Below are 27,303 nucleotides of genomic sequence, written 5' to 3'. Positions count from 1 at the left end.
AAACGGTTCTCTCTATCTTTACACACTGACTGTAAGTGGTTCTCTGTATCTTTACACACTGACTGTAAACGGTTCTCTGTATCTTTACACACTGACTAAACGGTTCTCTGTATCTTTACACACTGACTGTAAGTGGTTCTCTGTATCTTTACACACTGACTGTAAACGGTTCTCTGTATCTTTACACACTGACTGTAAGCGGTTCTCTGTATCTTTACACACTAACTGTAAACGGTTCCCTGTATCTTTACACACTGACTAAACGGTTCTCTGTATGTTTACACACTGACTGCAAGCGGTTGTCTGTATCTTTACACACTGACTGTAAACGGTTCCCTGTATCTTTACACACTGACTAAACGGTTCTCTGTATCTTTACACACTGACTGTAAGCGGTTCTCTGTATCTTTACACACTGACTGTAAACGTTTCTCTGTATCTTTACACACTGACTGTAAGCGGTTCTCTGTATCTTTACACACTGACTGTAAGCGGTTCTCTGTTTCTTTACACACTGACTAAACGGTTCTCTGTATCTTTGCACACTGACTGTAAACGGTTCCCTGTATCTTTACACACTGACTGTAAGCGGTTCTCTGTGTCTTTACACACTGACTGTAAACGGTTCTCTGTATCTTTACACACTGACTGTAAACGTTTCCCTGTATCTTTACACACTGACTGTAAGCGGTTCTCTGGAGCTTTACACACTGACTGTAAACGTTTCCCTGTATCTTTACACACTGACTAAACGGTTCTCTGTATCTTTACACACTGACTGTAAACGGTTCCCTGTATCTTTACAAACTGAGTAAACGGTTCTCTGTATCTTTATACACTGACTGTAAACGGTTCTCTGTATCTTTACACACTGACTGTAAACATTTCCCTGTATCTTTACACACTGACTAAACGGTTCTCTGTATCTTTACACACTGACTGTAAACGGTTCCCTGTATCTTTACACACTGACTAAACGGTTCTCTGTATTTTTACACACTGACTGTAAGCGGTTCTCTGTATCTTTACACACTGACTGTAAACGTTTACCTGTATCTTTACACACTGACTAAACGGTTCTCTGTATCTTTACACAATGACTGTAAACGGTTCCCTGTATCTTTACACACTGACTAAACGGTTCTCTGTATCTTTACACACTGACTGTAAACGGTTCTCTGTGTCTTTACACACTGACTGTAAACGTTTCCCTGTATTTTACACACTGACTAAACGGTTCTCTGTATCTTTACACACTGACTGTAAACAGTTCCCTGTATCTTTACACACTGACTAAACGGTTCTCTGTATCTTTACACACTGACTGTAAACGGTTCTCTGTATCTTTACACACTGACTGTAAACGTTTCCCTGTATCTTTACACACTGACTAAACGGTTCTCTCTATCTTTACACACTGACTGTAAACGGTTCCCTGTATCTTTACACACTGACTGTAAGCGGTTCTCTGTATCTTTACACACTGACTAAACGGTTCTCTGTATCTTTACACACTGACTGTAAACGGTTCCCTGTATCTTTACACACTGACTAAACGGTACTCTATATGTTTACACACTGACTGTAAGCGGTTCTCTGTATCTTTACACACTGACTGTAAACGGTTCCCTGTATCTTTACACACTGACTAAACGGTTCTCTGTATCTTTACACACTGACAGTAAGCGGTTCTCTGTATCTTTACACACTGACTGTAAACATTTCTCTGTATCTTTACACACTGACAGTAAGCGGTTCTCTGTATCTTTACACACAGACTGTAAATGTTTCTCTATCTTTACACACTGACTGTAAGCGGTTCTCTGTACCTTTACACACTGACTGTAAGCGGTTCTCTGTATCTTTACACACTGACTGTAAACGTTTCTCTGTATCTTTACACACTGACTGTAAACGTTTCTCTGTATCTTTACACACTGACTGTAAACATGCCTCTGTATCTTTACACACTGACTGTAAACGGTTCCCTGTACCTTTACACACTGACTGTAAGCGGTTCTCTGTATCTTTACACACTGACTGTAAGCGGTTCTCTGTATCTTTACACACTGACTAAACAGTTCTCTGAATCTTTACACAATGACTGTAAACGGTTCCCTGTATCTTTACACACTGACTAAACGGTTCTCTGTATCTTTACACACTGACTAAGCGGTTCTCTGTATCTTTACACACTGACTGTAAACGTTTCCCTGTATTTTACACACTGACTGTAAGCGGTTCTCTGTATCTTTACACACTGACTGTAAGCGGTTCTCTGTTTCTTTACACACTGACTAAACGGTTCTCTGTATCTTTACACACTGACTGTAAGCGGTTCTCTGTATCTTTACACACTGACTGTAAGCGGTTCTCTGTTTCTTTACACACTGACTAAACGGTTCTCTGTATCTTTACACACTGACTGTAAGCGGTTCTCTGTATCTTTGCACACTGACTGTAAACGGTTCCCTGTATCTTTACACACTGACTGTAAGCGGTTCTCTGTATCTTTACACACTGACTGTAAGCGGTTCTCTGGAGCTTTACACACTGACTAAACGGTTCTCTGTATCTTTACACACTGACTGTAAACGGTTCCCTGTGTCTTTACACACTGAGTAAACGGTTCTCTGTATCTTTACACACTGTCTGTAAGCGGTTCTCTGTATCTTTACACACTGACTGTAAGCGGTTCTCTGTATCTTTACACACTGACTGTAAACGTTTCCCTGTATCTTTACACACTGACTAAACGGTTCTCTGTATCTTTACACACTGACTGTAAACGGTTCCCTGTATCTTTACACACTGACTGTAAGCGGTTCTCTGGAGCTTTACACACTGACTAAACGGTTCTCTGTATCTTTACACACTGACTGGAAGCGGTTCTCTGTATCTTTACACACTGACTGTAAGCGGTTCTCTGTATCTTTACACACTGACTGTAAACGTTTCCCTGTATCTTTACACACTGACTAAACGGTTCTCTGTATCTTTACACACTGACTGTAAGCGGTTCTCTGTATCTTTACACACTGACTGTAAACGTTTCCCTGTATTTTACACACTGACTAAACGGTTCTCTGTATCTTTACACACTGACTGTAAACAGTTCCCTGTATCTTTACACACTGACTAAACGGTTCTCTGTATCTTTACACACTGACTGTAAACGGTTCTCTGTATCTTTACACACTGACTGTAAACGTTTCCCTGTATCTTTACACACTGACTAAACGGTTCTCTGTATCTTTGCACACTGACTGTAAACGGTTCCCTGTATCTTTACACACTGACTGTAAGCGGTTCTCTGTATCTTTACACACTGACTAAACGGTTCTCTGTATCTTTACACACTGACTGTAAACGGTTCCCTGTATCTTTACACACTGACTAAACGGTTCTCTATATGTTTACACACTGACTGTAAGCGGTTCTCTGTATCTTTACACACTGACTGTAAACGGTTCCCTGTATCTTTACACACTGACTAAACGGTTCTCTGTATCTTTACACACTGACAGTAAGCGGTTCTCTGTATCTTTACACACTGACTGTAAACCGTTCCCTGTATCTTTACACACTGACTGTAAGCGGTTCTCTGTATCTTTGCACACTGACTGTAAACATTTCTCTGTATCTTTACACACTGACAGTAAGCGGTTCTCTGTATCTTTACACACAGACTGTAAATGTTTCTCTATCTTTACACACTGACTGTAAGCGGTTCTCTGTACCTTTACACACTGACTGTAAGCGGTTCTCTGTATCTTTACACACTGACTGTAAACGTTTCTCTGTATCTTTACACACTGACTCTAAACGTTTCTCTGTATCTTTACACACTGACTGTAAACATGCCTCTGTATCTTTACACACTGACTGTAAACGGTTCCCTGTACCTTTACACACTGACTGTAAGCGGTTCTCTGTATCTTTACACACTGACTAAACGGTTCTCTGTATCTTTACCCACTGACTGTAAACGGTTCCCTGTATCTTTACACACTGACTGTAAGCGGTTCTCTGTATCTTTACACACTGACTGTAAGCGGTTCTCTGTATCTTTACACACTGACTAAACAGTTCTCTGAATCTTTACACAATGACTGTAAACGGTTCCCTGTATCTTTGCACACTGACTAAACGGTTCTCTGTATCTTTACACACTGACTAAGCGGTTCTCTGTATCTTTACACACTGACTGTAAACGTTTCCCTGTATTTTACACACTGACTGTAAGCGGTTCTCTGTATCTTTACACACTGACTGTAAGCGGTTCTCTGTTTCTTTACACACTGACTAAACGGTTCTCTGTATCTTTACACACTGACTGTAAGCGGTTCTCTGTATCTTTACACACTGACTGTAAGCGGTTCTCTGTTTCTTTACACACTGACTAAACGGTTCTCTGTATCTTTACACACTGACTGTAAGCGGTTCTCTGTATCTTTGCACACTGACTGTAAACGGTTCCCTGTATCTTCACACTGACTGTAAGCGGTTCTCTGTATCTTTACACACTGACTGTAAGCGGTTCTCTGGAGCTTTACACACTGACTAAACGGTTCTCTGTATCTTTACACACTGACTGTAAACGGTTCCCTGTGTCTTTACACACTGAGTAAACGGTTCTCTGTATCTTTACACACTGACTGTAAACGGTTCCCTGTATCTTTACACACTGACTGTAAGCGGTTCTCTGGAGCTTTACACACTGACTGGAAGCGGTTCTCTGTATCTTTACACACTGACTGTAAGCGGTTCTCTGTATCTTTACACACTGACTGTAAACGTTTCCCTGTATCTTTACACACTGACTAAACGGTTCTCTGTATCTTTACACACTGACTGTAAACGTTTCCCTGTATCTTTACACACTGACTGTAAGCGGTTCTCTGGAGCTTTACACACTGACTAAACGGTTCTCTGTATCTTTACACACTGACTGTAAGCGGTTCTCTGTTTCTTTACACAATGACTAAACGGTTCTCTGTATCTTTACACACTGACTAAACGGTTCTCTGTATCTTTACACACTGACTGTAAACGGTTCCCTGTATCTTTACAAACTGAGTAAACGGTTCTCTGTATCTTTATACACTGACTGTAAACGGTTCTCTGTATCTTTACACACTGACTGTAAACATTTCCCTGTATCTTTACACACTGACTAAACGGTTCTCTGTATCTTTACACACTGACTGTAAACGGTTCCCTGTATCTTTACAAACTGAGTAAACGGTTCTCTGTATCTTTACACACTGACTGTAAACGGTTCCCTGTATCTTTACACACTGACTAAACGGTTCTCTGTATCTTTACACACTGACTGTAAACGTTTCCCTGTATCTTTACACACTGACTAAACGGTTCTCTGTATCTTTACACAATGACTGTAAACGGTTCCCTGTATCTTTACACACTGACTAAACGGTTCTCTGTATCTTTACACACTGACTGTAAGCGGTTCTCTGTATCTTTACACACTGACTGTAAACGTTTCCCTGTATTTTACACACTGACTAAACGGTTCTCTGTATCTTTACACACTGACTGTAAACAGTTCCCTGTATCTTTACACACTGACTAAACGGTTCTCTGTATCTTTACACACTGACTGTAAACGGTTCTCTGTATCTTTACACACTGACTGTAAACGTTTCCCTGAATCTTTACACTGACTAAACGGTTCTCTGTATCTTTACACACTGACTGTAAACGGTTCCCTGTATCTTTACACACTGACTGTAAGCGGTTCTCTGTATCTTTACACACTGACTAAACGGTTCTCTGTATCTTTACACACTGACTGTAAACATTTCTCTGTATCTTTACACACTGACAGTAAGCGGTTCTCTGTATCTTTACACACAGACTGTAAATGTTTCTCTATCTTTACACACTGACTGTAAGCGGTTCTCTGTACCTTTACACACTGACTGTAAGCGGTTCTCTGTATCTTTACACACTGACTGTAAACGTTTCTCTGTATCTTTACACACTGACTGTAAATGTTTCTCTGTATCTTTACACACTGACTGTAAACATGCCGCTGTATCTTTACACACTGACTGTAAACGGTTCCCTGTACCTTTACACACTGACTGTAAGCGGTTCTCTGTATCTTTACACACTGACTAAACGGTTCTCTGTATCTTTACCCACTGACTGTAAACGGTTCCCTGTATCTTTACAAACTGACTAAACAGTTCTCTGTATCTTTACACAATGACTGTAAACGGTTCCCTGTATCTTTACACACTGACTAAGCGGTTCTCTGTATCTTTGCACACTGACTGTAAAAGTTTCTCTATATCTTTACACACTGACAGTAAGCGGTTCTCTGTATCTTTACACACTGACTGTAAATGTTTCTCTGTATCTTTACACACTGACAGTAAGCGGTTCCCTGTATCTTTACACACTGACTGTAAGCGGTTCTCTGTATCTTTACACACTGACTAAACGGTTCTCTGTATCTTTACACACTGACTGTAAGCGGTTCTCTGTATCTTTACACACTGACAGTAAGCGATTCTCTATCTTTACACACTGACTGTAAACGTTTCTCTGTATCTTTACACACTGACTGTAAACGTTTCCCTGTATCTTTACACACTGACTAAACGGTTCTCTGTATCTTTACACACTGACTAAACAGTTCTCTGTATCTTTACACACTGACTGTAAGCGGTTCTCTGTATCTTTACACACTGACTAAACGGTTCTCTGTATCTTTACACACTTACTGTAAACGGTTCTCTGCATCTTTACACACTGACTGTAAACGGTTCTCTGTGTCCTTACACACTGACTAAACGGTTCTCTGTATCTTTACACACTGACTGTAAGCAGTTCTCTGTGTCTTTACACACTGACTGTAAACGTTTCTCTGTATCTTTACACACTGACTGTAAGCGGTTCTCTGTATCTTTACACACTGACTGTAAGCGGTTCTCTGTTTCTTTACACACTGACTAAACGGTTCTCTGTATCTTTGCACACTGACTGTAAACGGTTCCCTGTATCTTTACACACTGACTGTAAATGGTTCTCTGTATCTTTACACACTGACTGTAAACGTTTCCCTGTATCTTTACACACTGACTGTAAGCGGTTCTCTGGAGCTTTACACACTGACTGTAAACGTTTCCCTGTATCTTTACACACTGACTAAACGGTTCTCTGTATCTTTACACACTGACTGTAAACGGTTCCCTGTATCGTTACACACTGACTAAACGGTTCTCTGTATCTTTACACACTGACTGTAAACGGTTCCCTGTATCTTTACACACTGACTAAACGGTTCTCTGTATCTTTCCACACTGACTGTAAACGGTTCCCTGTATCTTTACACACTGACTGTAAGCAGTTCTCTGTATCTTTACACACTGACTGTAAAGCGGTTATCTGTATCTTTACACACTGACTGTAAGCGGTTCTCTGTATCTTTACACACTGACAGTAAGCGATTCTCTATCTTTACACACTGACTGTAAACGTTTCTCTGTATCTTTACACACTGACAGTAAGCGGTTCCCTGTATCTTTACACACTGACTGTAAGCAGTTCTCTGTATCTTTACACACTGACTGTAAACGGTTCCCTGTATCTTTACACACTGACTGTAAACGGTTCCCAGTACCTTTACACACTGACTGTAAGCGGTTTTCTCTATCTTTACACACTGACAGTAAGCCGTTCTCTGTATCTTTACACACTGACTGTAAACGGTTCCTTGTATCTTTCCACACTGACTAAACGGTTCTCTGTATCTTTACACACTGACAGTAAGCGGTTCTCTGTATCTTTACACACTAACTGTAAACGGTTCCCTGTATCTTTACACACTGACTGTAAGCGGCTTTCTGTATCTTTGCACACTGACTGTAAAAGTTTCTCTGTATCTTTACACACTGACAGTAAGCGGTTCCCTGTATCTTTACACACTGACTGTAAGCGGTTCTCTGTATCTTTACACACTGACTGTAAACGTTTCCCTGTATCTTTACACACTGACTAAACGGTTCTCTGCATCTTTACACACTGTCTGTAAACGGTTCCCTGTATCTTTACACACTGACTAAACGGTTCTCTGTATCTTTACACACTGACTGTAAGCGGTTCTCTGTATCTTTACACACTGACTGTAAACGTTTCCCTGTATCTTTACACACTGACTAAACGGTTCTCTGCATCTTTACACACTGTCTGTAAACGGTTCCCTGTATCTTTACACACTGACTAAACGGTTCTCTGTATCTTTACACACTGACTGTAAGCGGTTCTCTGTATCTTTACACACTGACTGTAAGCGGTTCTCTGTATCTTTACACACTGACTGTAAGCGGTTTTCTGTATCTTTACACACTGACTAAACGGTTCTCTGTATGTTTACACACTGACTGTAAGCGGTTCTCTGTATCTTTACACACTGACTGTAAACGGTTCCTTGTATCTTTACACACTGACTAAACGGTTCTCTGTATCTTTACACACTGACAGTAAGCGGTTCTCTGTATCTTTACACACTAACTGTAAACGGTTCCCTGTATCTTTACACACTGACTGTAAGCGGCTTTCTGTATCTTTGCACACTGACTGTAAAAGTTTCTCTGTATCTTTACACACTGACAGTAAGCGGTTCTCTGTATCTTTACACACTGACTGTAAATGTTTCTCTATCTTTACACACTGACAGTAAGCGGTTATCTGAATCTTTACACACTGACTGTAAGCGGTTCCCCGTATCTTTACACACTGACTGTAAACGTTTCTCTGTATCTTTACACACTGACTGTAAGCGGTTCTCTGTATCTTTACACAATGACTGTAAGCAGTTCTCTGTATCTTTACACACTGACTGTAAAGCGGTTCTCTGTATCTTTACACACTGACAGTAAGCGGTTCTCTGTATCTTTACACACTGACAGTAAGCGGTTCTCTATCTTTACACACTGACTTTAAACGTTTCTCTGTATCTTTCCACACTGACAGTAAGCGGTTCTCTGTATCTTTACACACTGACAGTAAGCGGTTCTCTGTATCTTTACACACTGACTGTAAACGTTTCTCTGTATCTTTACACACTGACTGTAAACGTTTCCCTGTATCTTTACACACTGACTAAACGGTTCTCTGTATCTTTACACACTGACTAAACGGTTCTCTGTATCTTTACACACTGACTGTAAGCGGTTCTCTGTATCTTTACACACTGACTAAACGGTTCTCTGTATCTTTACACATTTACTGTAAACGGTTCTCTGCATCTTTACACACTGACTGTAAACGGTTCTCTGTATCTTTACACACTGACTAAACGGTTCTCTGTATCTTTACACACTGACTGTAAGCAGTTCTCTGTGTTTTTACACACTGACTGTAAACGTTTCTCTGTATCATTACACACTGACTGTAAGCGGTTCTCTGTATCTTTACACACTGACTGTAAGCGGTTCTCTGTTTCTTTACACACTGACTAAACGGTTCTCTGTATCTTTGCACACTGACTGTAAACGGTTCCCTGTATCTTTACACACTGACAGAAAACGGTTCTCTGTATCTTTACACACTGACTGTAAACGTTTCCCTGTATCTTTACACACTGACTGTAAGCGGTTCTCTGTATCTTTACACACTGACTGTAAACGTTTCCCTGTATCTTTACACACTGACTAAACGGTTCTCTGTATCTTTACACACTGACTGTAAACGGTTCCCTGTATCTTTACACACTGACAAAACGGTTCTCTGTATCTTTACACACTGACTGTAAACATTTCCCTGTATCTTTACACACTGACTAAACGGTCCTCTGTATCTTTACACACTGACTGTAAAGGTTTCCCTGTATCTTTACACACTGACTAAACGGTTCTCTGTATCTTTACACACTGACTGTAAACGGTTCCCTGTATCTTTACACACTGACTGTAAGCAGTTCTCTGTATCTTTACACACTGACTGTAAAGCGGTTCTCTGTATCTTTACACACTGACTGTAAGCGGTTCTCTGTATCTTTACACACTGACAGTAAGCGATTCTCTATCTTTACACACTGACTGTAAACGTTTCTCTGTATCTTTACACACTGACAGTAAGCGGTTCTCTGTATCTTTACGCACTGACTGTAAACGTTTCCCTGTATCTTTACACACTGACTAAACGGTTCTCTGTATCTTTACACACTGACTGTAAGCGGTTCTCTGTATCTTTACACACTGATTGTAAACGTTTCCCTGTATCTTTACACACTGACTGTAAGCGGTTTTCTGTATCTTTACACACTGACAGTAAATGTTTCTCTGTATCTTTACACACTGACTGTATGCAGTTCTCTGTATCTTTACACACTGACTGTAAACGTTTCTCTGTATCTGTATACACTGACTAAACGTTTCTCTGTATCTTTATACACTGACTGTAAACGGTTCTCTGTATCTTTACACACTGACTAAACGGTTCTCTGTATCTTTACACACTGACTGTAAGCGGTTCTCTGTATCTTTATACACTGACTCAACGGTTCTCTGTATCTTTACAAACTGACTGTAAACGTTTCTCTGTATCTTTACACACTGACTGTAAGCGGTTCTCTGTATCTTTACACACTGACTGTAAACGTTTCTCTGTATCTTTGCACACTCACTGTAAGCAGTTCTCTGTATCTTTATACACTGACAGTAAGCGGTTCTCTGTATCTTTACACCCTGACTGTAAGCGGTTCTCTGTATCTTTACACCCTGACTGTAAACGTTTCCCTGTATCTTTACACACTGACTAAACGGTTCTCTGTATCTTTACACACTGACTGTAAACGGTTCCCTGTATCTTTACACACTGACTGTAAGCGGTTCTCTGTATCTTTACACCCTGACTGTAAACGGTTCTCTGTATCTTTACACACTGACTGTAAGCGGTTCTCTGTATCTTTACACAATGACTGTAAACGGTTCTCTATCTTTACACTGACTGTAAACGGTTCCCTGTATTTTTACACACTGACTGTAAACGGTTCTCTGTATCTTTACACACTGACTGTAAGCGGTTCTCTGTATCTTTACACACTGACAGTAAGCGGTTCTCTGTATCTTTACACACTGACTGTAAACGGTTCTTTGTATCTTTACACACTGAATAAGCGCTTCTCTGTATCTTTACACACTGACTGTAAACGGTTCCCTGTATCTTTACACACTGACTGTAAGTGGTTCTCTGTATCTTTACACACTGACTGTAAGCGGTTCTCTGTGTCTTTATACAGTGACTCAACGGTTCTCTGTATCTTTACACACTGACTGTAAGCGGTTCTCTGTATCTTTACACACTGACTGTAAACGGTTCTCTGTATCTTTACAGACTGACTAAGTGGTTCTCTGTATCTTTACACACTGACAGTAAGCGGTTCTCTGTATCTTTACACACTGACAGTAAGCTGTTCTCTGTATCTTTACACACTGACTGTAAACGGTTCTCTGTATCTTTACACACTGACTGTAAGCGGTTCTCTGTATCTTTACACACTGACTGTAAACGGTTCTCTATCTTTACACACTGACTGTTCACGGTTCCCTGTATCTTTACACACTGACTATTAGCGGTTCTCTGTATCTTTAAACACTGACTGTAAACGTTTCTCTGTATCTTTACAGACTGACTGTAAGTGGTTCTCTGTATCTTTACACACTGATAGTAAGCGGTTCTCTGCATCTTTACACACTGACTGTAAACGCTTCCCTGTATCTTTACACACTGACTGTAAGCAGTTCTCTGTATCTTTACACACTGACAGTAAGCAGTTCTCTGTATCTTTACACACTGACAGTAAATGTTTCTCTGTATCTTTACACACTGACTGTAAACGGTTCTCTATCTTTACACACTGATTGTAAACGGTTCCCTGTATCTTTACACACTGACTGTAAGCGGTTCTCTGTATCTTTACACACTGACAGTAAGCGGTTCTCTGTATCTTTACACACTGACAGTAAACGTTTCTCTGCATCTTTACACACTGACTAAACGGTCCTCTGTATCTTTACACACTGACTGTAAACGGTTCTCTATCTTTACACACTGACTGTAAACGGTTCCCTGTATCTTTACACACTGACTGTAAGCGGTTCTCTGTATCTTTACAGACTGACTGTAAGTGGTTCTCTGTATCTTTACACACTGATGGTAAGCGGTTCTCTGTATCTTTACACACTGACAGTAAGCGGTTCTCTGTATCTTTACACACTGACAGTAAGCAGTTCTCTGTATCTTTACACACTGACAGTAAATGTTTCTCTGTATCTTTACACACTGACTGTAAGTGGTTCTCTGTATCTTTACACACTGACTGTAAGCGGTTCTCTGTATCTTTACACACTGACAGTAAACGTTTCTCTGTATCTTTACACACTGACTAAACGGTCCTCTGTATCTTTACACACTGACAGTAAGCGGTTCTCTGTATCTTTACACACTGACAGTAAACGTTTCTCTGCATCTTTACACACTGACTAAACGGTCCTCTGTATCTTTACACACTGACTGTAAACGGTTCTCTGTATCTTTACACACTGACAGTAAGCGGTTCTCTGTATCTTTACACACTGACAGTAAGCAGTTCTCTGTATCTTTACACACTGACAGTAAATGTTTCTCTGTATCTTTACACACTGACTGTAAGTGGTTCTCTGTATCTTTACACACTGACTGTAAGCGGTTCTCTGTATCTTTACACACTGACAGTAAACGTTTCTCTGTATCTTTACACACTGACTAAACGGTCCTCTGTATCTTTACACACTGACAGTAAGCGGTTCTCTGTATCTTTACACACTGACAGTAAACGTTTCTCTGCATCTTTACACACTGACTAAACGGTCCTCTGTATCTTTACACACTGACTGTAAACGGTTCTCTGTATCTTTACACACTGACTGTAAACGGTTCTCTGTATCTTTACACACTGACTAAACGGTTCTCTGTACTTTACACACTGACTGTAAATGGTTCTCTGTATCTTTACACACTGACTGTAAGCGGTTCTCTGTATCTTTACACACTGACTGTAAACGGTTCTCTATCTTTACACACTGACTGCAAACGGTTCTCTGTATCTTTACACACTGACTGTAAACGGTTCTCTATCTTTACACAATGACTGTAAACGGTTCCCTGTATCTTTACACACTGACTGTTAGCGGTTCTCTGTATCTTTACAGACTGACTTTAAGTGGTTCTCTGTATCTTTACACACTGATGGTAAGCGGTTCTCTGTATCTTTACACACTGACAGTAAGCGGTTCTCTGTATCTTTACACACTGACAGTAAGCAGTTCTCTGTATCTTTACACACTGACAGTAAATGTTTCTCTGTATCTTTACACACTGACTGTAAGTGGTTCTCTGTATCTTTACACACTGACTGCAAGCGGTTCTCTGTATCTTTACACACTGACTGTAAGCGGTTCTCTGTATCTTTACACACTGACTGTAAACGTTTCTCTGTATATTTACACACTGACTAAACGGTTCTCTGTATCTTTACACACTGACTGTAAACGGTACTCTGTATCTTTACACACTGACTGTAAGCAGTTCTCGTATCTTTACACACTGACTAAACGGTTCTCTGTATCTTTACACACTGACTGTAAACGTTTCTCTGTATCTTTACACACTGACTGTAAGCGGTTCTCTGTATCTTTACACACTGACTAAACGGTTCTCTGTATCTTTACACACTGACTAAGCGGTTGTCTGTATCTTTACACACTGACAGTAAGCGGTTCTCTGTATCTTTACACACTGACAGTAAGCGGTTCTCTGTATCTTTACACACTGACTGTAAATGGTTCTCTGTATCTTTACACACTGACAGTAAGCGGTTCTCTGTATCTTTACACACTGACAGTAAGCGGTTCTCTGTATCTTTACACACTGACTGTAAATGGTTCTCTGTATCTTTACACACTGACTGTAAGCGGTTCTCTGTATCTTTACACACTGACTGTAAACGGTTCTCTATCTTTACACACTGACTGTAAACGGTTCCCTGTATCTTTACACACTGACTGTAAGCGGTTCTCTGTATCTTTACAGATTGACTGTAAGTGGTTCTCTGTATCTTTACACACTGATGGTAAGCGGTTCTCTGTATCTTTACACACTGACAGTAAGCGGTTCTCTGTATTTTTACACACTGACTGTAAACGGTTCTCTGTATCTTTACACACTGACTGTAGGCGGTTCTCTGTATCTTTACACACTGACTGTAAACGGTTCTCTATCTTTACACACTGACTGTAAACGGTTCTCTATCTTTACACGCTGACTGTAAACGTTTCTCTGTATCTTTACACATTGACGAAACGGTTCTCTGTATCTTTACACACTGACTGTAAGCGGTTCTCTGTATCTTTACTCACTGACTGTAAACGTTTCTCTATCTTTACACACTGACTTTAAGCGGTTCTCTGTATCTTTACACACTGACTGTAAACTGTTCTCTATCTTTGCACACTGACTGTAAACGGTTCTCTGTATCTTTACACACTGACTGTAAACGGTTCTCTGTTTCTTTACACACTGACTGTAAATTGCTCCATGTATCTTTACACAGACTGTAAACGTTTCTCTCTATCTTGCACACTAACTGTAAATAGAACATAGAACGATACAGCGCAGTACAGGCCCTTCGGCCCACGACGTTGCACTGACATGGGAAGTCAAAAAACAAAAGCCATCTAACCTACACTATGCCATTATCATCCATATGCTTATCCAATAAACTTTTAAATGCCCTCAATGTTGGCGAGTTCACTGCTGTTGCAGGTAGGGCATTCCACGGCCTCACCACTCTTTGCGTAAAGAAACCTACCTCTGTCCTATATCTATTACCCCTCAGTTTAAGGCTATGTCCCCTCGTGCTAGTCATTTCCATCCGCAGGAGAAGGCTCTCACTGTCCACCCTATCTAACCCCCTAATCATTTTGTATGCCTCTATTAAGTCTCCTCTTAACCACCTTCTCTCTAACGAAACCAACCTCAAGTCCATCAGCCTTTCCTCATAAGATCTTCCCTCCATAACAGGCAACATCCTGGTAAATCTCCTCTGCACCCGTTTCAAAGCTTCCACGTCCTTCCTATAATGAGGTGACCAGAACTGTACGCAATACTCCAAATGCGGCCGTACCAGAGTTTTGTGCAGCTGCAACATGACCTCATGACTCCGGAACTCAATCCCTCTACCAATAAAGGCCAACACTCCATAGGCCTTCTTCAAAACCCTATCAACCTCGGGGGCTACTTTCAGGGATCTATGTACATGGACACCGAGATCCCTCTGCTCATCTACACTTCCAAGAATTTTACCATTAGCCAAATATTCCGCATTTCTGTTATTCCTTCCAAAGTGAATCACCTCACACTTCTCTACATTAAACTCCATTTGCCACCTCTCAGCCCAGCTCTGCAGCTTATCTATGTCCCTCTGTAACCTGCAACATCCTTCCGCACTGTCGACAACACCACCGACTTTAGTGTCGTCTGCAAATTTACTCACCCACCCTTCTGCGCCCTCCTCTAGGTCATTTATGAAAATGACAAACAGCAACGGCCCCAGAACAGATCCTTGTGGTTCGCCACTTGTAACTGAACTCCATTCTGAACATTTCCCATCAACCACCACCCTCTGTCTTCTTTCAGCTAGCCAATTTCTGATCCACATCTCTAAATCACCCTCAATCCCCAGCCTCCGTATTTTCTGCAATAGCCTACCGTGGGGAACCTTATCAAACGCTTTACTGAAATCCATATACACCACATCAACTGCTCTACCCTCATCTACCTGTTCAGTCACCTTCTCAAAGAACTCGATAAGGTTTGTGAGGCATGACCTACCCTTCACAAAGCCATGCTGACTATCCCTGATCATATTATTCCCATCTAGATGATTATAAATCTTGTCTCTTATAATCCCCTCCAAGACTTTACCCACAACAGACGTGAGGCTCACCGGTCTCTCGTTGCCGGGGTTGTCTCTGCTCCCCTTCTTGAACAAAGGGACCACGTTTGCTATCCTCCAGTCCTCTGGCACTATTCCTGTAGCCAATGATGACATAAAAATCAAAGCCAAAGGCTCAGCAAACTCTTCCCTGGCTTCCCAGAGAATCCTAGGATAAATTCCATCAGGCCCCAGGGACTTATCTATTTTCAGCCTGTCCAGAATTGCCAACACCTCTTCCCTACGTACCTCAATGCCATCTATTCTAATAGCCTGGGTCTCAGCATTCTCCTCCACAACATTCTCTTTTTCCTGAGTGAATACTGAAATGGTTCTCTATCTTTACACACTGACTGTAAACAGTTCTCTGTATCTTTACAGACTGACTGTAAGTGGCTCCATGTATCTTTACACACTGACTGTAAACGGTTCCCTGTATCTTTACACACTGACTAAACGGTTCTCTGTATCTTTACACACTGACTGTAAGCGGTTCTCTGTATCTTTACACGCTGACTGTAAATGTTTCTCTGTATCTTTGCACATTGACTAAATGTTTCTGTGTACCTTTGCACACTAAACGGTTCTCTGTATCTTTGCACACTGACTGTAAACAGTTCTCTATCTTTACACACTGACTGTAAACGTTTCCCTGTATCTTTACACACTGACTGTAAACGTTTCTCTGTATCTTTACACACTGACAGTAAGCGGTTCTCTGTATCTTTACACACTGACTGTAAACGGTTCTCTGTATCTTTACACACTGACTGTAAACGTTTCCCTGTATCTTTACACACTGACTAAACGGTTCTCTGTATCTTTATGCACTGACTGGAAAAGGTTAGCTGTAATTTTGCACACTGATTGGAAACGGTTCTCTGTATCTTAACACACTGCAAACGGTTCTCCATATCTATACACACACTGGAAACAGTTCCATATCTTTACACACTGACTGCAAATGGTCATCTGTAATTTTACACACTGACTAGATGGTTTCTGCTATATTTCCATTCTGATTGTTCTGATGGCTCCCTTTAGATGCTATAATGAGTCTGTTGATTGTCATTTGCATAGCGTATTTCATTTTTCAATCTGTGAAATGTTTGTTCTTTTTTCAGATCACTGTGTTCACTACTATGACCTGCGGAACACTAAACAACCGATCATGGTGTTTAAAGGACATCGCAAAGCTGTGTCATACGCCAAGTTTGTATGTGGAGAAGAAATAGTTTCAGCGTGAGTTTGCTTTGACATTCATATACTTTTTGCATCATACTTTGTTGTGCTGAGAGATGCGATGGTGGTGTACTGGTAGTGCCATTGCACTCGTAGTCCGGAGGCCCAGGCTAATGCTCTGGGGACATGGGTTCAAATCCCACCACGGCAGCTGGAGAAATTTCAATTAAATCAACAATATCTCAAATTGACAAGTTAGTCTCAATAATGGTGCCAAGAAGCCCTTGTCCATTGCTGTAAAAAAGCAATTTGGTTTGCTGTTGTTACCTGGGCTGACCTGTATGTGTTTTAACACCATATCAATGTGGTTGATTCTTAACTGCACTCTGAAATGGTTTGGCAAGCCGCACAGTTCAAGGGCAATCTGGGACGGGCAACAGATGCCATCCTTGCCAGTGACGCGCACATCCCATAAAGGATGAAGAATTCCAGTTTAGCTGCTCCTGATGCAGCCATTATAACCTGTTCTGAGAAGTGAACAGAGAAGTTTCACCTCTGGGGTTTATGATTCATGTGAGTTCTGGGTTTGACACATCGCAAATCCACAAAAAGCCATGTGGGTCTGCTGGAAGCTACAGTGGTCAGAGGATGTGGGGAGAGTGCGGAAGTATCATGTTGAGAGAGGAGGATGAGCCATGATATGAATGGCACAGCAGGTTCGAAGAGCCAAATGGCCTACTCCTATTTTCCATGTTTCCACAAAGCCATTGTGGGGCCTGCACATCCACAGGCAGCAGGAAGTCATAGTGAGACCATGGATGTAGCAGAGGGCCCTCCTTACTACTACGATCAACTGGACACTAGCTTGATCCAGCACAGGATCTCATCAATTGATGCCTGGACGATAACCCTTTGATATTCCTGAAACGTATCACTCCCTGCGCCCTGTGTTCTCCCTGCGCCCTGTGTTCTCCCTGCGCCCTGTGTTCTCCCGACGCCCTGTGTTCTCCCGGCGCCCTGTGTTCTCCCGGCGCCCTGTGTTCTCCCGGCGCCCTGTGTTCTCCCTGCGCCCTGTGTTCTCCCTGCGCCCTGTGTTCTCCCTGCGCCCTGTGTTCTCCCTGCGCCCAGTGTTCTCCCTGCGCCCTGTGTTCTCCCTGCGCCCTGTGTTCTCCCTGCGCCCTGTGTTCTCCCTGCGCCCTGTGTTCTCCCTGCGCCCTGTGTTCTCCCTGCGCCCTGTGTTCTCCCTGCGCCCTGTGTTCTCCCTGCGCCCTGTGTTCTCCCTGCGCTCGCCCTGTGTTCTCCCTGCGCTCGCCCTGTGTTCTCCCTGCGCTCGCCCTGTGTTCTCCCTGCGCTCGCCCTGTGTTCTCCCTGCGCTCGCCCTGTGTTCTCCCTGCGCTCGCCCTGTGTTCTCCCTGCGCTCGCCCTGTGTTCTCCCTGCGCTCGCCCTGTGTTCTCCCTGCGCTCGCCCTGTGTTCTCCCTGCGCTCGCCCTGTGTTCTCCCTGCGCTCGCCCTGTGTTCTCCCTGCGCTCGCCCTGTGTTCTCCCTGCGCTCGCCCTGTGTTCTCCCTGCGCTCGCCCTGTGTTCTCCCTGCGCTCGCCCTGTGTTCTCCCTGCGCTCGCCCTGTGTTCTCCCTGCGCTCGCCCTGTGTTCTCCCTGCGCTCGCCCTGTGTTCTCCCTGCGCTCGCCCTGTGTTCTCCCTGCGCTCGCCCTGTGTTCTCCCTGCGCTCGCCCTGTGTTCTCCCTGCGCTCGCCCTGTGTTCTCCCTGCGCTCGCCCTGTGTTCTCCCTGCGCTCGCCCTGTGTTCTCCCTGCGCTCGCCCTGTGTTCTCCCTGCGCTCGCCCTGCGCCCTGCGTTCTCCCTGTGCACTTCCCAACTCAATCTGGCTGTTGGGATTTGTTCTCCGACTGCTACCCATCCCCTCTCACCTCATTCCATACCCCCATAACCCCAACCTTTACTGATCGCCTTTGCCACCTTTAGCAATCCCTCCACCATGCAGCCCCACAAGACACTCACCCGCCCTTCCCACGATGCCCTGCTTTTCAGTCCCACACGCCCACCACTATATTGATCAGGGTAGTTACCCCAAAGCTCCACCCACTCTGCATTTGATTTGTATGCAGTGGGCTGATAGACTTTGACCTTAGAATGAGATGAAAGGCATCACACCACTGCATCAATTGACACTGAGTTTGTTTGTAGGTCTACAGACAGCCAGTTGAAGCTATGGAGTGTGAACAGGCCACACTGCTTACGATCGTTTAAAGGTCACATCAATGAAAAAAACTTTGTGGGATTGGCATCGAATGGGGATTATATTGCCTGTGGTGAGTAACTGTTATTACATTGTCTATGGTGAGTAACTGTGATTACATTGTTTGTGGTGAGACACTGATTACGATGTCTGTGGTGTGTCACTGTGATTGCATTGACTGGTGAGACGCTATTACTTTGTCTTACAAAGTCTGTGGTGAGTCATTGATTTTTCTCTGGTGAGTAACTAGTTACGTTGTCTGTGGTGAGTAACTGTGATTATGTTGTCTGTGGTGAGTAACTGTGATTACGTTGTCTGTGGTGAGTAACTGTGATTATGTTGTCTGTGGTGAGTAACTGTGATTATGTTGTCTGTGGTGAGTAACTAGTTACGTTGTCTGTGGTGAGTAACTGTGATTATGTTGTTTGTGGTGAGTAACTCTGATTACATTGTCTGTGGTGAGTAACTGTAGTTACGTTGTCTGTGGTGAGTAAATGTGATTACGATGTCTGTGGTGAGACACTGATTACGATGTCTGTGTGTGTCACTGTGATTGCATTGACTGGTGAGACACTATTACTTTGTCTTACAAAGTCTGTGGTGAGTCATTGATTTTTTTCTGGTGAGTAACTAGTTACGTTGTCTGTGGTGAGTAACTGATTATGTTGTCTGTGGTGAGTAACTGTGATTACGTTGTCTGTGGTGAGTAACTGATTATGTTGTCTGTGGTGAGTAACTGATTACGATGTCTGTGGTGAGACACTGATTACGATGTCTGTGGTGTGTCACTGTGATTGCATTGACTGGTGAGACACTATTACTTTGTCTTACAAAGTCTGTGGTGAGTCATTGATTTTTTTCTGGTGAGTAACTAGTTACGTTGTCTGTGGTGAGTAACTGATTATGTTGTCTGTGGTGAGTAACTGTGATTACGTTGTCTGTGGTGAGTAACTGATTATGTTGTCTGTGGTGAGTAACTGTGATTGCGTTGTCTGGTGAGTAACTGATTATGTTGTCTGTGGTGAGTAACTGTGATTATGTTGTCTGTGGTGAGTAACTGTGATTATGTTGTCTGTGGTGAGTAACTCGTTACGTTGTCTGTGGTGAGTAACTGTGATTATGTTGTCTGTGGTGAGTAACTGTAGTTACGTTGTCTGTGGTGAGTAACTGTGATTACGTTGTCTGGTGGGTAACTGGTTACGTTGTCTGTGGTGAGTAACTCTGATTACATTGTCTGTGGTGAGTAACTGTGATTATGTTGTCTGTGGTGAGTAACTGTAGTTACGTTGTCTGTGGTGAGTAACTGTGATTACGTTGTTTGTGGTGAGACACTGATTACGATGTCTGTGGTATGTCACTGTGATTGCATTGACTGGTGAGACACTATTACTTTGTCTTACAAAGTCTGTGGTGAGTCATTGATTTTTTTTCTGGTGAGTAACTAGTTACGTTGTCTGTGGTGAGTAACTGATTATGTTGTCTGTGGTGAGTAACTGATTACGTTGTCTGTGGTGAGTAACTGATTATGTTGTCTGTGGTGAGTAACTGTGATTACGTTGTCTGTGGTGAGTAACTGATTATGTTGTCTGTGGTGAGTAACTGTGATTGCGTTGTCTGGTGAGTAACTGATTATGTTGTCTGTGGTGAGTAACTAGTTACGTTGTCTGTGGTGAGTAACTGTGATTATGTTGTCTGTGGTGAGTAACTGTAGTTACGTTGTCCGTGGTGAGTAACTGTGATTACGTTGTCTGGTGAGTAACTGTGGTTACGTTGTCTGTGGTGAGTAACTCTGATTACATTGTCTGTGGTGAGTAACTGTAGTTACGTTGTCTGTGGTGAGTAACTGTAGTTATGTTGTCTGTGGTGAGTAACTCTGATTACGTTGTCTGTGGTGAGTAACTGTGGTTGCGTTGTCTGTGGTGCGTAACTGTGATTATGTTGTCTGTGGTGAGTAACTGTGATTACGTTGTCTGTGGTGAGTAACTGTGGTTGTGTTGTCTGGGGTGCGTAACTGTGGTTATGGTGTCTGTGGTGAGTAACTCTGATTATGTTGTCTGGCGAGTAACTGTGGTTACATTGTCTGTAGTGAGTAACTCTGATTACGTTGTCTGTGGTGAGTAACTGTGGTTACATTGTCTGTGGTGAGTAACTGTGGTTATGTTGTCTGTGGTGAGTAACTCTGATTACGTTGTCTGTGGTGAGTAACTGTGGCTACATTGCATGTCCTGTGTATCTGTGATTTTTGTCCCGGTTTACAGAGGAGCCTGGATTAACTGTTGGTGAGGGATTGAATTTCCTTTGAGGCTCCAACCCCTCCACATTGCCTCAGCAATATTGACCTACGACTGGGATTTAAACAATAGCTGAGCAGCAGCCATTTGCTACGCCCCTTGTTTTTGTTCAGAATTGAAACTATCCTTATCTCAGATTAATAAATTCATATTATTTATTTTTGCATGTATGTAATACAGACTTATGTACCTACATATCTTTGTCAACCATGACATGTCAAAATAATTGAACTGTTTTGAAAAAAAAAACCACTTCTATGGGACCTTAAACAACAGCATCTAATTGTTGTAATGGGGAATGCTCTGTCTGGATCACCAACACTCAGAGCTTCCAAATGGCGAATGCCTGAGTACTTGAAGAAATGAGTTGCAAAGCCTTGGGCAAATGAAGGAGTGGGACTTAGTATGAAGAATAAAGGGATTAAGGGTTATGGTTTTCGGGTCAGAAAGTGGAGCTGAGTCCACAAAAGATCAGCCATTGAATGGCGGAGCAGGCTCGAGGGGCCAGGTGGCCTACTTCTGCTCCTAGTTCTTATGTTCTATAAGTGCTGATGGGCTGAATGGGCTTCTGTGCAGTATGTTTTTGGATTCTAAACAGCACTTGCATTTTAAGGTGGGGTAACATCCCCAAAAGCTTCACAGGACTGCAGTGAGAACAAATGTTGAAAACTCAGCCAAGAATAGTCATCCTAGCATCACCAAAATATTGGTCAAAGTGGTGCTTTTAAGGAGCATTTAAAGAGACCAAAAAAATGTCAGCTGGGATTCCTAGGTTCCTCAGACTCCCATGATGCTGATGCTTTTCCTTCTGTTGATCAGCCATGAATTTACATCGCTCTGTTCAATCCAGGAGCGTATTTCTAATATCGGGTGCCATTTTGTCTAATAATGAATTGACAAAGTCTGGCTGTTGATGTCAGATGCTTTATTGGTTCCAGGAAGCGAAAACAATTCTCTCTACCTCTACTACAAGGGGCTCTCAAAAACGCTGCTTACCTTTAAGTTTGACACAGTGAAAAGCGTCTTGGACAAGGACAAGAAGGAGGATGACACCAATGAATTTGTCAGTGCTGTGTGTTGGAGAGCATTACCAGATGGGGTAAGTGTTGTGAGTGCATTAAGCAGATATCACAATCTGAAACAATTCTAACAGCAGGAGCCCCAAGTCAAACTTGAATATATTCAACAACTGAGCTTCCACCTCTCTCTGGGGTGGAGAATTCCAAAGAGTCACAAACTTCTGAGTTAAGTAATTTCTCCCTGTCACAGTTTAAAACCGTTGGCCCCTGAGATTGTGACCCCAGAGTCTAGACCCTCCAGCCAGCAGAAACAATTTCTGTGTTCACCCTGCCCAGCCCCTTTCAGAGTCTTGTACATTTTCATGTCATCTCCTCTTATTCTTCTAAAGTTCATTGGATATAGACCCAATTCACTGAACCTTTCATCCTACGACCAACCCAGTAAACCTTTGTTGTACCAGCTCCAAGGCAAGTTTACTTCTCATCAAAGCCTTGTTCAGTTGCATCTAAATTCCCTTATTCTTGTACTTCAGTCTCCATTGCCTTGAAGATCAACATGCCATTTGTCTTCCGAATTGCTTGTTGTATCTGCTTGCTCACTTTGTGTCCTTTTTACAGTGACACCCAAATCTTTCTGAGCACAACATAAAAAATTCATCATTTAAAATTATTCTGCTTTTCGATTCTTCCTATCAAAATGCATGTCCCCACGTCTGCAACTACTTGCTCACATCCTTGACTTCCCTCATCAGCATGGTTGCCTTGTCCTCCCCTTAGCATGTTTCCTGCTCCTTGGGATGAATTTCTGTTCCTCCCGAATAACACCCCAAAGATTCCTGCCATTGCTTTTCCACTGTCTTCCCTGCTAGGCTCCACTTCTAATCAACTCTGGCCAGCTCCTCCTTCATATCTTTGTAGTTACCCTTATTCAGTTGTAAAACCAACACTTGCTACAGATGTGTTGGCTCGGAACAACAATGGGTCCACCAGTGATCACATCATGTAGATATAACTTGGCGCCAGGCCCTGCATCTCTATTTTTTTTAATTAGTTTTTTTTATTTTTTCCTGTTGGTTTTTAGTCTTTCGAACCTGCAAAATATTTCTTCTTTTTACCTCAAACTGAAAATAAATTAGAATAGGTAATGTAAATCAGCAGGCACTTGCCAGCCCCTTTCCGATGACATCACTCTTTGTTTGTCCCACTCTGTTTATGGTGAGCTCCTCCCCCACAGCTCTTCAAACTGGCCCCACAGCCTGCCACCTCCCCCACAGCCCGCCACCTCCCCCACAGCCCGCCACCTCCCCCACAGCCCGCCACCTCCCCCACAGCCCGCCACCTCCCCCACAGCCCGCCACCTCCCCCACAGCCCGCCACCTCCCCCACAGCCCGCCACCTCCCCCACAGCCCGCCACCTCCCCCACAGCCCGCCACCTCCCCCACAGCCCGCCACCTCCCCCGCAGCCCGCCACCTCCCCCGCAGCCCGCCACCTCCCCCGCAGCCCGCCACCTCCCCCGCAGCCCGCCACCTCCCCCGCAGCCCGCCACCTCCCCCGCAGCCCGCCACCTCCCCCGCAGCCCGCCACCTCCCCCGCAGCCCGCCACCTCCCCCGCAGCCCGCCACCTCCCCCGCAGCCCGCCACCTCCCCCGCAGCCCGCCACCTCCCCCGCAGCCCGCCACCTCCCCCGCAGCCCGCCACCTCCCCCGCAGCCCGCCACCTCCCCCGCAGCCCGCCACCTCCCCCGCAGCCCGCCACCTCCCCCGCAGCCCGCCACCTCCCCCGCAGCCCGCCACCTCCCCCGCAGCCCGCCACCTCCCCCGCAGCCCGCCACCTCCCCCGCAGCCCGCCACCTCCCCCGCAGCCCGCCACCTCCCCCGCAGCCCGCCACCTCCCCCGCAGCCCGCCACCTCCCCCGCAGCCCGCCACCTCCCCCGCAGCCCGCCACCTCCCCCGCAGCCCGCCACCTCCCCCGCAGCCCGCCACCTCCCCCGCAGCCCGCCACCTCCCCCGCAGCCCGCCACCTCCCCCGCAGCCCGCCGCCTCCCCCGCAGCCCGCCGCCTCCCCCGCAGCCCGCCGCCTCCCCCTCAGCCCGCCGCCTCCCCCACAGCCCCGCCGCCTCCCCCACAGCCCCGCCTCCTCCCCCACAGCCTCGCCTCCTCCCCCACAGCCCGCCGCCTCCCCCACAGCCCCGCCACCTCCCCCACAGCCCCGCCACCTCCCCCACAGCCCCGCCGCCTCCCTCACAGCCCCGCCACCTCCGCCACAGCCCGCCACCTCCCCCACAGCCCCGCCACCTCCCCCACAGCCCCGCCACCTCCTCCACAGCCCCGCCACCTCCCCCACAGCCCCGCCACCTCCCTCACAGCCCCGCCACCTCCCCCACAGCCCCGCCACCTCCCCCACAGCCCGCCACCTCCCCCACAGCCCGCCACCTCCCCCGCACCCCGCCACCTCTCCCCGCACCCCGCCACCTCTCCCCGCACCCCGCCACCTCTCCCCGCAGCCCGCCACCTCTCCCCGCAGCCCGCCTCCTCCCCCGCAGCCCGCCGTCTCCCCCGCAGCCCGCCGTCTCCCCCGCAGCCCGCCGTCTCCCCCGCAGCCCGCCGTCTCCCCCGCAGCCCGCCGTCTCCCCCGCAGCCCGCCGTCTCCCCCGCAGCCCGCCGTCTCCCCCGCAGCCCGCCGTCTCCCCCGCAGCCCGCCGTCTCCCCCGCAGCCCGCCGTCTCCCCCGCAGCCCGCCGTCTCCCCCGCAGCCCGCCGTCTCCCCCGCAGCCCGCCGTCTCCCCCGCAGCCCGCCGTCTCCCCCGCAGCCCGCCGTCTCCCCCGCAGCCCGCCGTCTCCCCCGCAGCCCGCCGTCTCCCCCGCAGCCCGCCGTCTCCCCCGCAGCCCGCCGTCTCCCCCGCAGCCCGCCGCCTCCCGGCACCACGTCTGCCGCCCGGCACCTCGCCCCGCCGCTTCGCCCCGCAGCCCGCCACCTGCCCCGCAGACCGCCTCCTCCCCCTCAGCCCGCTGCCCCTCGCAGCCCGCCTCCTCCGCTGCGGTGCCGCCACCTCCCCCACCCGCCGCTGCGTCCCCCACCGCCGGCCGCCTCCCCCACAGCCCACCTCCCCCGCAGCCCGTCGCCTCCATCGCGGTGCCGCCACCTCCCCATCGCCCGCCTCCTCCCCCACAGCTCGCCTCCTCCCCCGCAGCCCGCCGCCTCCACCGCGGTGCCGCCACCGCCCGCCTCCGCCCCCACAGCTCGCCTCCTCCCCCATCGCCGGCCTCCTCCCCCGCGGTGCCACAGCCTCGCCCACAGCCTGCCGCCTCGCCCTGCAGCCCGCCACCTCTCCCGCGGTGCTGCCAAGCCTGCTCGTCATCACTCTTCTCCCCCTCCACCCCCCTCCCTCACCTCTCCCCACGACTGCCACTGCCTCCTCTCCCCCACGGCGCACGCTGCCACACCCTCCCTCATGTCCTGCGTCGCGTCCCCCCTCGGTGATACATGTGGCATGACAGCCAATATTACATCAGTGAGACAAGTGGTTTTAACTGAGGGAAAAGAGGCAAATGTGTTTGAGTGGAGTCGGTGTATCTCCCAGATGGTTATCTAAATGGTTAGCGTTTCATCTCTTGCATCGATCAGCAAGTGGTTCTGTCCAGCAAAGATTTGCAGGTTTTAAACAGCACAATGGTTGAGACCACATATCAGGGGCGGGATTCTCCGACCCCACGCCGGGCCCCACCCCCCGGCGATTCTCCGGCCCGCGATGGGCCGAAGTCCCGCCGCTGTCAACCCACGCCAACCACCTTTGGGACGGCGGGACACGGCGGCGCGGGCGGGCTCTGGGGTCCTGGGTCAGGGCGCAGGGCGATCTGGCTCCGGGGGGGTGCCCCCACGGTGGCCTGGCCCGCGATCGGGGCCCACCAATCCGCGGGCGGGCCTGTGCCGCGGGGGCACTCTTTCCACCATGGCGGAGGCGGAAGAGACCCTCCACTGCGCATACGCGGGGATGCCGTGAGCAGCCGCTGACGCTCCCGCGCATGCGCCGCCCGGCAAAGTCAGTTTCGCGCCAGCTGGCTAGGCGGAAATCTGTCCGGCTCGGGCCTAGCCCTTCAAGGTGAGGGCTCGGCCGCTCAAGATGCGGAGACTTCCGCACCTTTGGGGCGGCGCGATGCCGGACTGATTCGCGCCGTTTTTGGCGCCGGTCGGCGGACATTGCGCCGATACCGGAAAATCCCGCCCCAGATGTTCATCAGATGGGGCGGCACGGTGTCATAGTGATTAGCACTGCTGTCTCACAGCTCCAGGGACAAGGGTTCAATTCCAGCCTTGGGAGACTGTGGAGTTTGCACTTTCTCCCTGTGTCAGCGTGGGTTTCCTCCGGGTGCTCCAGCTTCTTCCCACAATCCAAAGATGTGCAGGTTAGGTGGATTGGCCATGCTAGGCTACCCCTTAGTGCCCAAAAGGTTAGGTAGGGTTGCTGGGATAGGGTGAGGCGTGGGCTCAGGTAGTGTGCTCTTTCCTAGGGCCGGTGCAGACTCGATGGGCCGAAGGGCCTCCTCC

The 27,303-nt window shown here is 46.3% G+C and overlaps 1 protein-coding gene across 2 annotated transcripts in view; it reads left to right on the top strand.

Annotated features, from left to right (window-relative positions):
* Positions 1-27,303, top strand: part of cop1 (COP1 E3 ubiquitin ligase) — a 380,546-nt gene that overhangs the window by 322,463 nt on the left and 30,780 nt on the right. For both annotated transcript variants that reach the window (XM_072511804.1, XM_072511803.1), the window contains exons 16-18: positions 17,134-17,251; positions 19,395-19,519; positions 22,676-22,836. In XM_072511804.1, coding sequence (XP_072367905.1) covers positions 17,134-17,251; positions 19,395-19,519; positions 22,676-22,836 — 404 coding nt within the window. The remainder of the gene's footprint in view (positions 1-17,133; positions 17,252-19,394; positions 19,520-22,675; positions 22,837-27,303) is intronic.

The sequence above is a fragment of the Scyliorhinus torazame genome, chromosome 7 (assembly GCF_047496885.1).
Source record: "Scyliorhinus torazame isolate Kashiwa2021f chromosome 7, sScyTor2.1, whole genome shotgun sequence".
In the NCBI taxonomy this organism is placed as follows: Eukaryota; Metazoa; Chordata; class Chondrichthyes; order Carcharhiniformes; family Scyliorhinidae; genus Scyliorhinus; species Scyliorhinus torazame.
Note: the sequence above shows the minus strand (reverse complement) of the source record. Positions and strands in the feature narration are given on the sequence as shown.